The sequence below is a fragment of the Triturus cristatus genome, chromosome 4_2 (assembly GCF_964204655.1).
Source record: "Triturus cristatus chromosome 4_2, aTriCri1.1, whole genome shotgun sequence".
Classification (NCBI taxonomy): domain Eukaryota; kingdom Metazoa; phylum Chordata; class Amphibia; order Caudata; family Salamandridae; genus Triturus; species Triturus cristatus.
Genome location: NC_140586.1, coordinates 356,660,462 through 356,677,986, shown reverse-complemented (window position 1 = coordinate 356,677,986; position 17,525 = coordinate 356,660,462). Strand labels below are relative to the sequence as shown.

Here is a 17,525-nt window from a genome sequence, read left to right as displayed (position 1 = left end):
AGTCCCTGGTGTTATTGCTATAGTTCTTGGTGGAGAGGCTGCAGTGCAGTCCCTGGTGTTATTGTTATAGTACATGGTGGAGAGGCTGCAATACAGTCCCTGGTGGTGTTGCTATAGTTGGTGGAGAGGCTGCAGTGCAGTCCCTGGTGTTATGCAGTGCAGTCCCTGGTGTTATGCAGTGCAGTCCCTGGTGTTATTGCTATAGCTCTTGGTGGAGAGGCTGCAGTGCAGTCCCTGGTGTTATGCAGTGCAGTCCCTGGTGTTATTGCTATAGCTCTTGGTGGAGAGGCTGCAGTGCAGTCCCTGGTGTTATTGTTATAGTACATGGTGGAGAGGCTGCAATACAGTCCCTGGTGTTATTGCTATAGTTCTTGGTGGAGAGGCTGCAGTGCAGTCCCTGGTGTTATTGCTATAGTTCTTGGTGGAGAGGCTGCAGTGCAGTCCCAGGTGTTATTGCTACAGTTCTTGGTGGTGATGCTGCAGTACAGTCCCTGGTGTTATTGCTATAGTTATTTGTGGAGAGGCTGCAGTACAGTCTCTGGTGTTATTGCTATATAGTTCTTGGTGGAGAGGCTTCAATACAGTCTCTAGTGTTATTGCTATAGTTCTTGGTGGAGAGGCTGCAATGCAGTCCCTGATGTTGTTGCTATAGTTCTTGGTGGAGAGGCTGCAATACAGTATTTGGTGTTGTTGCTATAGTTCTTGGTGGAGAGGCTGCAATACAGTCTTTGGTGTTGTTGCTATAGTTCTTGGTGGAGAGGCTGCAATGCAGCCCCCGGTGTTGTTGCTATAGTTCTTGGTGGAGAGACTGCCTGTACAGTCCCTGGTGTTATTGCTATAGTTCTTGGTGGAGAGGCTGCCTGTACAGTCCCTGGTGTTATTGCTATAGTTCTTGGTGGAGAGACTGCAATGCAGTCCCTGGTGTTGTTGCTATAGTTCTTGGCGGAGAGACTGCCTGTACAGTCCCTGGTGTTATTGTTATAGTTCTTGGTGGAGAGACTGCCTGTACAGTCCCTGGTGTTATTGCTATAGTTCTTGGTGGAGAGACTGCAATGCAGTCCCTGGTGATGTTGCTATAGTTCATGGTGGACAGGTTGCAATACAGTCCCTGGTGTTCTTGCTATAGTTCTTGGTGGAGAGGCTGCAGTGCAGTCCCTGGTGTTCTTGCTATAGTTCTTGGTGGAGAGGCTGCAATACAGTCCCTGGTGGTGTTGCTATAGTTCTTGGTGGAGAGGCTGCAATACAGTCCCTGATGTTATTGCTAAATCTGCATTCTAAGTTGTACTTTTTATTGTATGTTTGAGCTTTTGTATTAGAGGTGGTGTCAAGAGATGGCCATGGTTACTTGTGTGTGAATGGAACGTCGGCATGCAAGAGAGGGTCTGCTCTCGTTCTGGCTAGATCTGGATGTTTCAAGATGGCACAGCTGCCCCAGGAGTTACTACTAGTGTTTTTGATGGATACATGACTGATGTTATTGGTGTTATTGCTAGGTCTGCATGCTAATTTGTGTTTTCCTATTTTTGGGTGTTCAGGGCTTTATCGCGGTCGTGGATGTGACTGCTGCATCTAAGCTTAGAGATTGCTCTGTGTGGTTGTTATTGCTTGATCTAAGGATAGATGGATCAGCTGTCTTTGGTGTTATTGCTAGATTTGTATGTTTGTAGATGGCTCTGCTTTTAAGGGTATTTATGTTAGGTGTGTATGCTCGATGATAGTTCTGCTCCTTTACTTATTACTAGATCTCAGGTGTTACTCCTAGATCTGATTGTTTGGAGACAGATCAACTATCTCGGTTGTTATTGCTTGATATCTGTGGATAGCTGGCTGTGCTGTTTTGGGTGTTCTTGTTAGATCTGTTAGCGAAGCAATAACCATGCTGTCTCGTTATTGCTAGATATGTATGCTTCAAGGTGCCTTGGCTGTCTCGGGTGTTATTGTTCTTTGTGGAGAGAGAGTTCGGCCGTCTTTTCTGCTGTCTTGTTGTTATTGCTAGTTCTATGCAGCGGGATGTCTTGCTTACTCTGTGCGTATTGCTAGACCGGAATGCTCATGTATTTTTTGTTTGCAAGTTTGAGTCCTTGCGTGATAAGTGGTGACCTCGTTTCTCTGGTGTGACCGCTACATCTGGATGCGTAGAGAAGGCTCTCTGTCTAGGTACAATTACTGGTTCTCCTGTAAAAGGTGTCATCTTCTCCCGAAGGCGACGGTGAGGTCATACTGTGATTGGATGATGGGACCACTTTCTTGAACCCACTGGTGCCAGCCGAAGGCAGCATTGTTATTCCGTAATGGTTTTGCTGCTACCCTGTTTTTTTCAGGGATTAGTCTGTTATGAGAGACAAAGGCTTTGCAGAATAGGGGTTTGTGCAAGTCCATGCCACAAAAACCACAAGTGTGCTGCCATGTAATTGTGTGTATGAGAGAATTTGAGCATGTGTGACGTGGTGCTGCCAGGCAGGGCCGATGATGCATATTGGACACAGACTCATTAAGTAGGCCTTTCCTGAGAGCGCACCTTTTTTGAGGCATCACTACTGTGCCTTCGCTGCACGCGTTCTATCCAGCCCTTAAGGGATTGATTACCTTGAGTAACCATCAGAACGTATTGAACTAGAATAGGATTTGCCTGCATCAGTTTACAGAGGGTTACACGGCTTTGCCCTATGCAGCAGAGCTATCTCTCCTTTTACACTCACCTTACACTCTGGGCCATAGCAGCCGAGCTACCAGCTGCGTTGCACAGACCTGTTAGATAGCAGGTTTTACTTACTTCAGACTTCGGACAGCAGAGCTATCTCAGAGTTGCACATTGTACAGTTTGAGGGATTTAGCAGTACAGCAGTCCTCTGGATTACGCGGGCAGTACACAACAGATTTATTTCTTAGATTAGACGGGTTTGTAGGATCAAGTATTAGACCGCGCACACTCTCATGCGTTGCTTGACCTTATTGGGGACCTGGTGTTATTACAGTTTTTTAACAGATGGTTTAGATTTCACTGGGTCAGGTTTTGTGTAGCATAAATCTATAGCTTGAGGTAAGACGGTACTAAAGTGATCTGTTTTGAAATATACATGTGTTACTGTGATTATCTGGATGTTAGTTGCAAGGTTTAGACTGTATCACTACTGTCCAAGTTACATAAGTCTTACTCAAGGGTCTTAGGTGATAGGGCCCTCTTTCAGGTTACACATAACTTGAAAGCTAAAGCCCTAGGCCACAGCATTCTCTTGCTGGTTTTAGAGATCTTGAAGTCTGAAATGTTAGGTCAAGTGCTTCGGTTACACAGGTCCATCAGTTAAGACCTATACACAGTAGGGTTTACCCTCTGCTTATAGAGGTCTTGCAGGCTGAGACAAGAGGTAGTAAAAATGGGCCTCCTGTCGCGCAGATCTCATAGGCTGAGATGCACCACAGCAGATTGGTGACTGTGTCTAAACAGACTTTACAAGTACAGGCCTTGGATAGCAACTTTTAGCGATTGGCAGTGTAACTATTCCTACAGTTGCAATGTTTAATAAAATTGGCCTTAGACAAGCAACGGAAGAGATGTTGTAGGGTATAATTAGTTTCAGGGGGCAGGGATGGCTTCATTGCTTTGCCAGTGAAAGAGCCTTTTGATACTCTAATTTCAGAAGCGAGGGAGCCACAATTGATCCTTCAGAGAGGATTGTGAAACTTCTTCTGTTTAGTGATTTAAGAGCATATTGATTTTTGGGAAGCTTGCCTTCCAGCATCACTTAACTCCCCTTACCCTTATCATTTCACTATCCTGCATTTGGCCCCACCATTCCCTCCTCTAGCTCCTCGCCCGTTGCTGTTTAAGTGCTGCTTAATCTCAGGGTGCTCTGTGCTTTGATCTGAGTTGTTTGATTCTTTTTCCCATTTACTTAAGTTCTCCACGCCCACCCTCCTTCAGCCTTTTCACTGGTCTCAGCTGTTATATGGTTCATGCTCTTTGGGTGCGGCTCTCTCGTGGATACCATTTTACAGCAGGGGGCAGAATCAAGGCAAAGTCACTGTGTCCATCTTACATTTATATTGTTCTAATGTGTCCCCCTTGATCTACAACATGAAAAGGCTGTGCTCCACCTGAAGTGCCCAGCCATGGCTGAACTTGACCCGTGACTGATTGTATTTTTGTAAATCTCCACATTTCCAGCGCATTGTTCAGTTCCACAAAATTGCGATCTTTGGCACCAGTGCTACTTTGTACCAAAGTCAGCATAACATCGAAATATAGAAATTTCCCCTAACGGGCAATAAAAAACGTGCTTCCCATTCTGGCACAAGTGAAGAAACAGTTCCACTTATCCGTGTAATTTTAACAAAACAACTGAAAAGAGCAGGTGGCCTCAATAGTCCCTTTTATGACATGACATAGCTACTGCTGTTACCAGCTGCACGATGGGTCACTCTAGGGACACCCAATCACCAACTGCTGGAAGAAATAACATTCACAGAATACTTGACACTGAATAAAACATCTGACCAGGAACAAGATAACAGGACGCTGCATCTTGCTAGCAGAACCGTATTCTGTCACAAGCAGCTGTAGGCACCGCCACGAATTAGCAGTACTGCTATTAAGCAAAGGGAGTCATAGTTGTAAAAAACAAAAGTATTGAATCAAAGTTGTCGTGAACACATGAGGTTTTGAAAAATAAGCCTAAAATTAAAATGATATATATATATATATCATTTTTTTTCTTTTTTTGTTGCCTTTTTGCACATATATAGCAATGCTTTTAATTAATTATGCAATAAAGGAATGTTGACTGACTGACTGACTTGACACAGAGGTGTTCGCCGAAATAGCTGAACCTGTCCACAGATAACCAAAGCAATCCCAGTAACATTATCAAACATTTTGCAAGGGGGAAACTACATGGTGTATGATCCACTTATAGAGCAAAAGGTGCTGCCAAGTAGTGCTAATTGTTTGCCATAGGGCTTTTTTTTTTATACCTCTTTATTATTTTAGCATAATCATTAATCGATTCATGACATCCATCCATACAAGTATTACAGCACCACGTAGTACTATGCACTAGTATGCACTATAAAAGTAAACATCAGCAGTACATTTTACAAAAAGAGCCGCAAACCATATTAATGAATGAAAAATACTTAACTAGACCATACATTGCTACTTACTCACCATAAACGTTGTTTGCCATAGGGCTTGTCATAGGAAAGGTATGACTTGTAATCCAAAGACAGCAGAGAAGATGTCCCAGTTCTACAGAACTGGAGGGGTGGTCCATCAGAAGCTGTTGTTGGTTAATTTGCAGCATGGCATGTGATATTTAAGCCGCAAAAGGAATGTGGCCTAGGAAGCTGGGAGGCAAGTGATGGCTAACATCAGATATATTGCCAATGCAATATGTGTGTCCTATTGATAAAGAATGCATTTTTTAAAATCAATATTTCGCTTACTTTCTAGCACTTATGAGAATGTGTATTCAAGTGCAAGCGCCTGTCAGTGTGATGTTGTTGTGTAGTTCTTCTTCTGGTAGAGATTGTTCCTTGTCCGTTGTATTTGGCTAGGATGATGGGTATTGGTTATCCCTGTACTCTGGCCTGGCAGCCTCATGTTTTGTCCCCTTCTTAATGGTCTCTCTCTTTGGCGGCACAGTTTGGTCTGTTTGATCACTAACACCTGTAATGTTGTGTCAGTGTGGTAAGTGGTTTGAAGGTACTGGCTGCTGTTTGTGAGGTTCAGTATACATGCCGCCTGTAAAGTTTGTTTGTCTATTAAGTAGATGTGCTCTTTTAAGATGTAGACAGTGGTCCCTGAGAGCTGGTAATGGTTCTGGTATGATGTCTGGGTGCACACCTGGTTTGATATTTCATATCTCCTGTGTGAGAGGTTTTGTTGATTGTGTGTGCAGAATGTAGACTTAGGGTTGTTTATATTCAGTTTACAATCTGAACTGTCATTTTAGTGATAGCTTAGTCAACGGTGGACTTTGAGTTCTGAAGTATGTTAAGTATGAGCTTGTCTGTGATCGTGTTTTTACTGTATGAGCTAGCATTCTTTACCTTAATTTGCTCCTTCTAACAGTGGGCCCAGTTTCTTTTATAGTTATTGAGAGCTGTTGTGTGTTGTCTTCTATTGTTGCCCCGTTGAAGGTGTGTTCAGGTTGTGTGTTATGGCCTGTATGTATGAGTTTGGATCGGTTTTGTTTTCCTTGTTTGAATGTTTGGTTGAGGTTGTGTGTGTAGATGATGGTTTGTGTGTGGTCTGATTCTTCTCTTTTAACCTCATCCACGGTTTGTTCTAGTCAGTTTGTCTGTTATCTTATTGTCTCAGTCCTGATTATGGGCATGTAGTCGTGTGTTCTGGTCCATACAAGTTTGTGATCAGTCTATTCTATTTCTACTGTGCTATTTGTGGTCCCAAGTTAAGGGGTAAATCCACTTCTGCCATCCCAATTTTTTCTGTGCTGCTTGTGATTCTGCGGTTGTGTTACTTTCTGTAAGAATTCATGTTTTTTCGTTCATCCCTTTAATTCTTGGGGGTTCTATGGCCGTCTGACAATCAGTATGCACTGGTCTGTGTTCTCTTATTTTTTTCATCACTTGATGGTTGGATTGTGATTCTGTTGTTGATTGGTGGCTGCGCGTGTTCATTCTGTTGCGTTTTTCTTTTTGCTGATGGTGGGCCTTGCTTCTGGTTTTTGATTTGCTTACAAAATCTTGGGGACATTCGGAAGGCTTACCTGAGAATGCATTCTGCTCATTGCTTACCATTGGCTCTGTGGTTTGTAACTCACACTTTCTTGCTTTCAATTTGTTTGCTTTATTTGTTTTAGGCTGTCCAGCTTGAGTTTGTCCCACCTGTGGCCCTTTATTTACTGTATCCTTCAAAGTGCTCACTTTCTGTAAACAGGCCTTTAACTCTTGTTCTTATCATGTCACATTTGCTGTGCATTCACAGACTGAGGTCAAATGTTCAGGCTCAGTCTTCCTAGGGAGCGTGGTGTTTACTTGTGAGGTGGAAACAAATATTTTAATACGATCAAAACAAATCCATACATTAGGTGGTGGCATTTCCAAAAACTGTTGTTTGTGAGCCGTATACTTTTATCAGTAAAACTGTATGCATGTGCAAAAGTATGATAATTTCAATTGAAGATGCATGTCTGTAATGGCAGTGTGCTAGCACACCATGCATACACCCCTTTACCCTACTCCACTCTACTCTGCTCCACGCCACTCTTCTCTACATCTCTCAATATTATTCTACTCTACTCTATGCCACTCCTCATTGCGTCACTACACTCTACTCTGCACTCTATGCCACGTCACTCTACTCCAGTCTGCGCCACTCTACTCTGCAACACTGCACTCTATACCAATCCATTCTATGCCACTCTGCGTCGCGGCACTCTGTCACTGTGCTCCTTTGCCCTCCACCACTCCACTCTACCGTGCACCACTCCACTCTGTGCCACTTCACTCTACCCTGATAATGATCTACACTGCGCCACTCCTCTCTATGCCACTGCAATCTATACTGCACCACTCTACTCTGTGCCATGCTACTCTGTACCACCCTACTCTATGCCACATCACTTTATGGCAACGCACTTTACACCACTTACTCAAAACGAATGCACTCCACGCCACTGTACTATATGCCAATATACTCAACACCACTGTACTCCCCACCACTATACTCTACTCTGCCACTCTTTGCCACTGCACTGTACATCAGTGTAATCTACATCACTGCACTCTATACCACTGTTCTACTCTGCACCACTGTACTCTACACCACTGCTCTTTACACCACTCTACTCTGCACCCTACGCCAATGCACTCTACAACAGTCTACTCTGCAACACTTCACTCTATACCACTCTATGCTGATTCACTCAACTCTACGCCACTGCACTCTACCCTGCACCACTCCACTCTGCACCACTCTACTTTACGCTACTTCACTCTATGCCAATGAATGGTACACCACTACACTCCTTGCTACTCTCCTCTGCATAGCTCCACTCTACACCAATCCACTCTAAGCTTCTCTAATCTACTCTGATCACAGCACTCTATCACTCTACTCTGCCTATGCACTTTACGCCACTTCGCTCTACTGTGAAACAATTTAATCTGTCATTGCACCCAACGCCACTCTGCACCATCCCACTCCACGCCACTGCAATCTACCCTGCACCACTCCACTCTTCGCCACTCTACGCCACTGCACTCTAGGCCACTGCACTCTACACCACTTTTATCAAACCCAATACACTACGCCACTGCACTCTATGCCACTCTATTCTACTCTGTATCAATGTACACTACGCCACTGCTCTCTACGTCACTTTACTCCATACCACTCTGCTCTACGCCACGGCACTCTTCACCAATGCCGTTTGCGCCACTCTACGGCACTCTACTCTGCAACATTGCAGTCTACATCACTGAACTGTACGCCACTCTATTGTACTCTGCACCACCGTAACCTGCACCAGTTTAATCTGCACCACTCTACGCCACCGCACTCTACCCCACTCTACTCTGCAACACTACAGTCTCCGCCACTGAACTCTGTGCTACTCTCTAGCACTCGGCCACTTCACTCTACGTCACTTCACACTAAACCTCTCTACTCCGCACCACTCTGCTAGGCCAACACACTTTACTCTACTATGCACCACTGCACTCTACACCACTCCACTCTATGCCAGTGCACTCTACGCCGCTACTCTATGCTACTCCACTCTACCCTGCACCACTCTGAAACAATCTATTCTATGCCACGTCGCTCTGTGCCTTGTCATTCTGCTCCACTCTTCATCCACCACTGTGCTCTATGCCACTGCACTCTACCCTGTGCCACTCTACTCTGCGCCAATGCACTCTAAACCACTGAACTCTATGTCAATGTACTCTACACCAATGTTCTCCAATTGGCAATACTTTACGCCACTGCACGCTCTGCCACTCTACACCATTTTGCTGTATATAACTGCACTCTACGCCATTCTATTCTACACCACTGCACTGTACGCCACTGCACTGTATGACGCTCTGCAAGACTACACTCTGCGCCACTGACCTCTTTGCTGCTCCACACCACTGTACTCTATGTCCATGCACGCTATGCCACTGAACTCTATTCTGCACCACTCAGGTCTAGGCCACTCTACAGCACTCTATGCCAGGGCACTCTAAGCCACTCTCCTCTGCATCACTCCCCTCTGTCACTGCACTCTTCGCCACTCTAATCTATACTCCACACTATGCCTCTGCACTCTACTTGACACCTCTGCGCTCTATCCTGCACCACTCCACTCCATCCTGTGCCACTCCATTCTACACCACTGCGATCTACGCTGTGCCACTCCACTCTGCACCATTCTGCTCTCTGCCACTCTACATCACTGCACTGTATGCCAGTGCACTGTACACCACTTTACTTAAAACCAGTGCACTCTACACCACTGCAGTCTGTCTATCAACTCTACACCACTGTACTTTACCCCACTTTACTCTAGGCTCCTCTACCACACTCCACTCTGACGCTCAACTCTGACACTCTATGCCACTCCCTTGTAGAATGCTGTACTCCACTATACAACACTCTACTCCACTCTATGCCACTGTACGACACTCCACTCTACTTTGACACTCCATTCCACGCAACTCTCATTTATGCCATTAACCTTTTGCCATGCTGAACAACAGTCAACACTGGTTGGCTAAAACATTGTCAAAGCCAATAGCTCTTGCATATGTGTGACCTATTGTCTTTGCCTATCTTTTTGGTGATTGTGAGCTTGTATCCTCTTTGTTAATTGTGTGCTATCTTTGGGGCTCAGAATTTCTTTTCCTTTGATTTTCATCTATTCATTTTTCATTTATCAGGCTTTCAAGGAGATGTTGTATGCAGCCCAAGACCAAGCTCCTTCTATGGAAGGTAAGACCCACCTCATCCTTATACGTCATGTATTTATATTATCTATGTTTTTGCAAACGGTATCACCTTCAATCCAGCAATGTCACCTGCAGTAGTCTTGATGTCCGTGCATCCAGTGAGGTCTCATGCCCTTATGTCACATAAGTCACAGGGTATCCTTGCAGCCTAGGCTGAGTGTCTCTCCTGCACAAATCTCAAAATGTTCCTACATTCAAGGTTTCCAGGAGATAGGATGTCCTTTAATTCGGGGAAGTCTCCTGCTCCTATCTTTGGGTATCCTGTATCCAAGGAGACCTCCTATAGTTGTTTTTAATTGCAGGAGTGTTCTTAATCTGCCCAGAATTTAAGAAGGTATAGTACTTAGTCTAAATTTTGAGGGCATCATTCTCACTTTTTAGTGGATTATAAGAGTTCTATATTGTGTCCTAGCAAATTGTGTTGTATGTTGGTGTTTTTTGGCTTAGTAGGTTTGATGCAGTGGATTATATTAGAACAGCCGTCTTCTGACTTTTTATCAAAAGACTTGCTGGCTGGACTAGCACTTTGGTTTGTGTGTCGACCATGGCCCAGTATTTGTTTAAAATGGGCAGAGCTCTCATTTAAGGTGCAGGCATCTGAATTGCAGACTGTATCAGCATTCTAAACAGATAAAGGGATTTATTCGGGTCCACTGCAGCTAGGGAAGCCTCCTGGCAAAATCTGAGCTCATCTAAATTGCTGCTCGTCCAGTGACTATGACTGTGACCATTGATTCATCCTTTGTTTTTTACCTGACCACGACTTTATTATTGGGCATCTTTAGTCAGTCATTTGAAACCAGTTGAGGTCTCTTGTGCCCACACTACCATATGCCTGTGAAGTTTGACTGATTGGTCATGGCTGGTTCTGCCAAACTTCTGTTTGTTGTGAAACGGAATGTGCACATCTTGCACTCTAGTGCGGTGATGTGAGTGTTCAGTGCCCCTGTCCACAACACTACCATTCTGAAACTTTTTCCCTTCCCCGTTTTGTTACTTTTTCATCTTGTGGTCTTTGACAAAGAGAAAATCCATTTGGCAGTTCTAACGTGCAATCTACCAGAGATGGACTCTGGTGAAAGAGCATCCAGCTAGTAACGTTCTTGATGTAACGATTGACTCCTCTCGTTGGTGGTAATATTAATTAGAATAGCTAGAGTGCATCCCGTCTCCTCTAAGAGTATGTTAGAGAGCTGTCCGTGTAAATGCAGTGAGGTTACTCCACTATGCAAATATGTTTCCTTACACTGTGGGTATGTGAGTACACGGATGTAAAATTGCGATTCTGCTAGATTGGTGTCCTAGATTCCAAAGATGTGCATAAGAGGTGCGCATTTCCCCTTCGCAGCCCTGCCTCACCATGTGTGTCCTATGTTGTGGGCTGGTTCCTCCCGGGCTCCGGAATACCCCTTTGTTCCATATAACTTTTGCCCTTCCTACACCTCCTGATTTATGCAAGTGTTTCTTATCAGTTGTTAGGACATGGAGCTGAATACAAAAATACTCCCTTTCCAGTCAGCTCCCGTGCATTTTCTTATATACTAAGGTCCTAGAAAAACAAGTGATTGGCTTTAACCCTGCCCGGAATTTCAATGGCAACATCATTGCTGACTGTGAGGTGCCAAGCTATCAGCCAGTGGGCTGTCTTGTTCTATTTAGTCTACAGGCCTATCCTATAGTGGCCTGTGGGCTAAGTACAAGTCCTGGTCCCTTCTGATTCTTCTCTGTGACCTGTGTGCTTGTCACAATGTGGAACAGAACCTCTGTGGTCCGTTGCCTTGACAACTAGCAACAAGCTCTGGGAAAGCTTTCCCTGGTGGATTACTTCCCTGTCTGCTGAAGATGGAGCAGGACAACTGATCTCCTTCAGCACGAGGAGTGAGGGAAAGAGCCAATGGCTGCCCACATACACTGACCCAAAGACCTTGCATGCTACCTTAGGAAGGATGACTAGCTGTGGTGGTAGTGTCGGCACAGTGCTCAAAGAGCTGTAGTGATATCCAAGAAGTACAGGTGAGACAGTGTGAGGCGTGACCAGTGGCTTACCTGGTGCACTTGGCGAGGTTATACCATTTCTTTGGTCCTTTCGGTGTCTCGCAGATGCTTTGCCTCTGGAACCTAGTCCAGCATGCCAAAAACAGTCTCAAGCCCACAAGGGGAAATTGTGAGAAATACTTTGACTGCCAGTGTGAGTTAATCAGATTTGAAGTTTTCTCTACTACCCTTATTATTGCAGACCCTCCCAATGTATTGTACTGTAACTCCAGTTATATAGCACTTTGTTCCCCTGACAAGGAGCCGAAGCGCATCATCAGATGAGTAGCTGAATACACAGAGGGGAAGTAATTGGTTTAAAGAGATTTGAATTACAATCTGGCCTTTGTGGAAAGCATTTTGGTGTTGTGTATGAGTGTCCAAGGTAGTGCTCTTGTTTTAGATTGCTTTGCGTAGGTGTGTGATGGAGGAAAGGAGTGACAGATATAGGGTATGTTACTTTCATTTACTGCTGTGTGTGATTGAGTGGGTATCTGTGGAATCCACCAAGAGTGATTGATTTTCTCAGATTACTTTGGCACTGAACCAGTGGACCTCCCCTTCCAAGACCTGGGCTTGTGAAGGTCATACCATTCCTTGGACTTATTTTGCTTGTGCTTGACTCTCTCAGCTACCTCACTCACACCACACTTCTCACCCAAACAGCATTTAATTTTGAACCACCAGGGACACAACTGAGACGCAGGGTTCCTCCCTTTCAACAGTTTGAATGGACTGACTTTGGTGCTGGCGTGCAGGGTAATCCTGTACATCCACAATTTCTCTCTTAAAACATTCCTTGAATTACTCCCAGAAGCATGTGCTTCCACAACAAAACTCTCCACTTGACCATTTTCATGGAGTTCTTACAGGGATGTGGTAACATGTTTTATGTGACTGTGTTTAAGAAAAGCTTCCATATCATTAGACGTTAACTGCACCCCGTTAACGGTTACCAGTGTAGAGGGTCTTAGAGGAACTCAATTACGGCGCCAGAGGTAGGATGTGGGACAAACTTGACCTCAGGTCATTTGGAATGGTAATCCACCAATGCCAAGGCAAAACGGAGGTCCACAGGCAAAAAATTGAAAGGTCCAGAAATATCAAAAGCTAACTTCTGCCACGGCAAAACAGCCCACTCAACACTCTTCAAAGGTGGGACATTAACCTTCAACATCTTTTCACTAGAAGCACATACTTCACATTCCCTCACCACTCTGTGTATCACCCTGTCTGTACCTGGCCACCAAAAGTGAACTCTCACCAACCGCTTCATGGCTCACATCTTCCAGGTGTTCTTTGTGGGCTAACTTGAGAATAACATCACGAACTCTGCTCAGAGGAATACATTTACTGCCTTTAAATAACAACCCACCCTCAACTTCAAGTTGCTCCGTCACTCTGTAAAAGCCTTCCCATTCTGGCTTCAATTCAGGCCTTTTGGGCCAGCCATCCAGCACAAAACTCTTCACATCCTTCCACACTTCATCTGACTCTTCGCACTGCTTCCACAACTCTTCAGAAATACTAGCAAATTCCCCATCAAAAACATCTTTGATCCCGGCCACCATATCTACTTCACCCACATCAGCAGTATCAACCAACTGGCAACCGGGAGAGGCAATTGGCAGTGACGTTTTTCTTCCCAGGCACAAATTCAGCAGTAAAGGTATACTGGAGTTGGAAGCTAACCTGGCGATAGAAGCTAACCTGGCGATGCGTGCTGTGGAATTCCACCCACCACCAGGAGCCTAGATTCTGACTAGGGGCTTATGATCAGTCCTAAGAATGCAACCCCAGACGTAGTTCCTAAAGTGCTCCACCGCCCACACACAGGCAAGAAGTTCCCTTTCTATGACTGCATACCTGCGCACAGATTCATTCAATGTGCGGGAAGCAAAAGAAACATGCCACTCCTCCTTGCCACATTTCTGGGATAACCGAGCTCCAAGACCATACAAACTGGCATCCACAGTGATCACACACAATTTACCCATACAGAACGGTTTAAGAGTAGGAGCCATCACAATATCACACTTAATGTTATCAAAAGCCAGTTGTTGAACATCAGACTAATCAAACGAAGCATTATGCCTCACCAATGCCCTTAGAGGTTTCATTCTGTTTGCAAAATTAACAATGAACTTGCTATAATATTCACACATGCCCACGAAGGACAATAGCTGATCCTTGTTGGTGGGGGCAGGAACAGAAACAATGGCTTTAACATTGGATCTTTTTGGTATCACTTCATCACCAGATGTGACCCAAGTACTCCACAGACTTCTTAAACAATTTGCATTTATGTTTCTTGAGGGTGAGCCCAGAACGCCCCAATCTACTGCACACTTCTATGAGATGCTCCATATGGTCATTCCCATTTCTTGAAAAAATCAAAATATCATCCTGTAAACATTTAACATAGCAATCAATGTCTCCAAATATATGGAACATAGCGCTTTGGAAAACAGAAGAAGGTTTATTCTGCGACACAGCAAATGCAGCCAACAGGTCGAGGCTGAATCTCTAACTCCTCTGGCTCACAGCATTCCACAAGAGTGTTCCAGTGGAATACTGGGACCAGATGAAATCAAACACAGCACGTGCATGTACATGTAATAGGATGCAACAGCCATGTATCCAGCTGGAACCTGAAATGTTATACTACAACTCCCAAGTTTGAAGACACTGGTTCCTGAAGGTTTCTTATCTACCTCTTTAGTGACCCTACTCCACTGGAGGACCCAGGTCACCAAAAAACCTCTTGCATTAATGTGTGACTATAGACTAATTGAAAAACCCCTTGTCCTCCCCACTCTTTGTGACTGTCCCAGTTACAGACTCGAGTGGACTTTTTTTTACAGTGCTCAGTAGCGGCACAAGTCAAAGCCCACTGAGGTGTCTTGAACTGAACACACCAGACTGCTCTTTCAGGACCATTCAAAGTGCACGTAAAAAGAATCCCTAAAGATTTAACTTGGTGCTGAGCCCTGTTGGGTTAGCCCCCAAAGCTAATGTATGCTTCTGATGCCTGCCAGTCTGTTTATAAAGTGCTGCAGTAACTCGAACCCATTCAGAGTCCTTTTAGGAAAAAACACAAAGACATACATTGGGACTAAGCCCTATGGAGAGCACTTTGTTGCCATACTGGAGTTGATCAGGCCATCTGATCGGTGTAACCGCCTCAATATTCGCGTTTGATATAGGACTATTCTCAGAGAGCTGTCCTTTTGGACATTTGTGATTACCTATTGTTTTGTAAAGTGACCCCTGAATACTCCAGCATGTTTCTCATTGAGGAGCCCAGGAAATTAAGGGGATCTTGGCTAGGAGTTACAATCATACCTCTCCAGGGTCTGGAGACAATGGGCAGAAATACCAGTACTAACCACAGACTTCACCCGGTATTTGTGAACTGCTTGCAGCGATACCTGCGCTTCCTCTTCTGGCACCGAAAGTGCACGGTTTGCTGTATTGTGAGGTGATGACGTGTGGTTGATACTGGGCTATGTTCAATTGTGGCTCATACTGGGGCTAAGATCGGTGGCTGCAGCCAGGCTTCACTTGTAGGTAGCACGTGATGGACACAGCTTGCAGTGAGGTGAGGTGAGGTGAGGTGAAGGTGTAGGTGTATGTGAATGATACTGGATTGTGAGCAGTAGCCACAGCTGCCGGTGCCTGTCCCCCGTTGCACATGATCAAGCGTGGTTGATACTGTGCCATGGTCAGTTGTGCCTCATACTGGGGATAAGTGAGGTAGCTGCAGCCAGGCTTCACTTCCATGTGGCACGTGATGGGCACAGCTTGCAATATGGTGAGGTGAGGGTGTCCCGAAGTTGTGAAATGCGCTACCTGAGTTTGAGAGGCTGTTCCTCTCTGACCGTTTTTCACAAAAATGTAGCTTTTTTACAGCCTGCTGGGCATAAAATCTGGATTTTATTAAGGACACTGGGGCTAATATTATGCAAATCTCCTTTATTGCCACAGCTCAGCAGCAACATTTGAAGAACATAGAACTTCAGTGAACATTCCAATGAGATATAAAGTCCTCCTATGACCAGCCATCTTTCTTCTTTGTTAGAGTGCGAAGAAAAAAGTTCAACGTGTAGAAATCAGGAGTGCAAATGAAGACAGCTTTCCAACTCCTGGTCCGGAGAAAGGAAATTCTTATTCTGAAAGAAGAAGAGTAGATTTCCGTAATGTTTTCTTAAAAACATAAGGGTGGGTTTCAATTCGAAAAAGTGGTGGAATAATATTAGCCTCCGTGTCCTTAATAAAATCCAGATTTTCTGCCTAGCCGGCTGTGAAAAATCTAAATTTTATGGCACGATACGGACACCATATTATGCAAGTTCAATGTGTATTAAGTACATTATCAATCACATTAGAGATTGGTCTAAAGTAGCAACTATTAAATATATTATCATTTGACCAGTCTGCTGCCCTAAGTATTTTTTGCAACCCCCCCACCAAGAAAGTAGGCTTTGGAAGCTGATGAACCTCTGAGAGAATGTGCTCCAAAGATAGAGGTGTCTACTCCGCTTTCATACATAACTTCCTTCACCCACCTTGCTAAGTTTGGTGAGGAAACTCCCTTATGAGGAGATCTGTGTGAAATTAATAATGGAGTCTCATTCAATCTTAGACTTTGAGTTCTTTTCTCATATTCTTTCAGACATTTCACCACACAGTCTTTCATTCTGAGGAAAAAAGGGGTAAAAGATAGAGGAGGACATAGTTTTGATTCTCTTTTTGAAGTAAAAATACCCTCTGGTTGAAAGGCCCTGCTAGAAATATCTAAAGCTTTGATGTCAGAAGTTCTTCTGAAGGATACTAGACACAGTAAGACAGTAAGTTTAAAAGAGATGCGTTTTAGACAGAGTAAGGAGTTCTCTCCACCGGAGGATAGGGTACGAAGTACAAGTGTAACAACCCATAGGGCTGAATATTTAGCGATTGGAGGATTAAGAACTCTCATACTTCTCATAATCTTTTAGGTTAGTAAATTCTGTCCGACAGAGAGGCCATTAACTAAGGAGTGGCCTGCAGGAATAGCGAATCTATAGACATTGACGGATCTGTAAGACAGGCCTGAAGTGAAGAGTTTAGACCGATAGTTAACAGCATGTACTAAATCAACTGAAACAGGATCATAACCTTGTTGAAAACACCAGCAAACCCATTTGTTCCATGCCAGTCGATATGCTTTCCTTGTTCCAGATGCCCATGACTCAGAAATGTGTCAGAAAGCATTTGGTGAAAGCCCTGGGATTTGCCACTGTCTCCTGAAATCTTCCATACCGTCAGAATCAGGAGACCCTGATCTACGAGGGGGGGAACGTCCCCTTCTGGGCCCAAGAGTATTTCTCTGAATGAAGGGATTAGGATTGGGAAGTCTTATGTTTATTACCAGGATGATTGTAAACCAGGCTTGGGATCTCCAAAGGGTGTTATCACAGTTATGTTCTCTCTGTAATGCCGAGCGTGAAGGAGAAGTCGAGGTAACATTGCAAAAGGCGGGAAAGCATAAGGAG

General features: G+C 44.5%; 1 protein-coding gene across 1 annotated transcript in view; it reads left to right on the top strand.

Annotated features, from left to right (window-relative positions):
• Window positions 1-17,525, top strand: part of XPR1 (xenotropic and polytropic retrovirus receptor 1) — a 587,601-nt gene that overhangs the window by 28,636 nt on the left and 541,440 nt on the right. Inside the window, exon 2 of the mRNA XM_085601765.1 lies at window positions 9,889-9,940. Within this exon, the coding sequence (XP_085457891.1) occupies window positions 9,889-9,940 (52 nt within the window). The remainder of the gene's footprint in view (window positions 1-9,888; window positions 9,941-17,525) is intronic.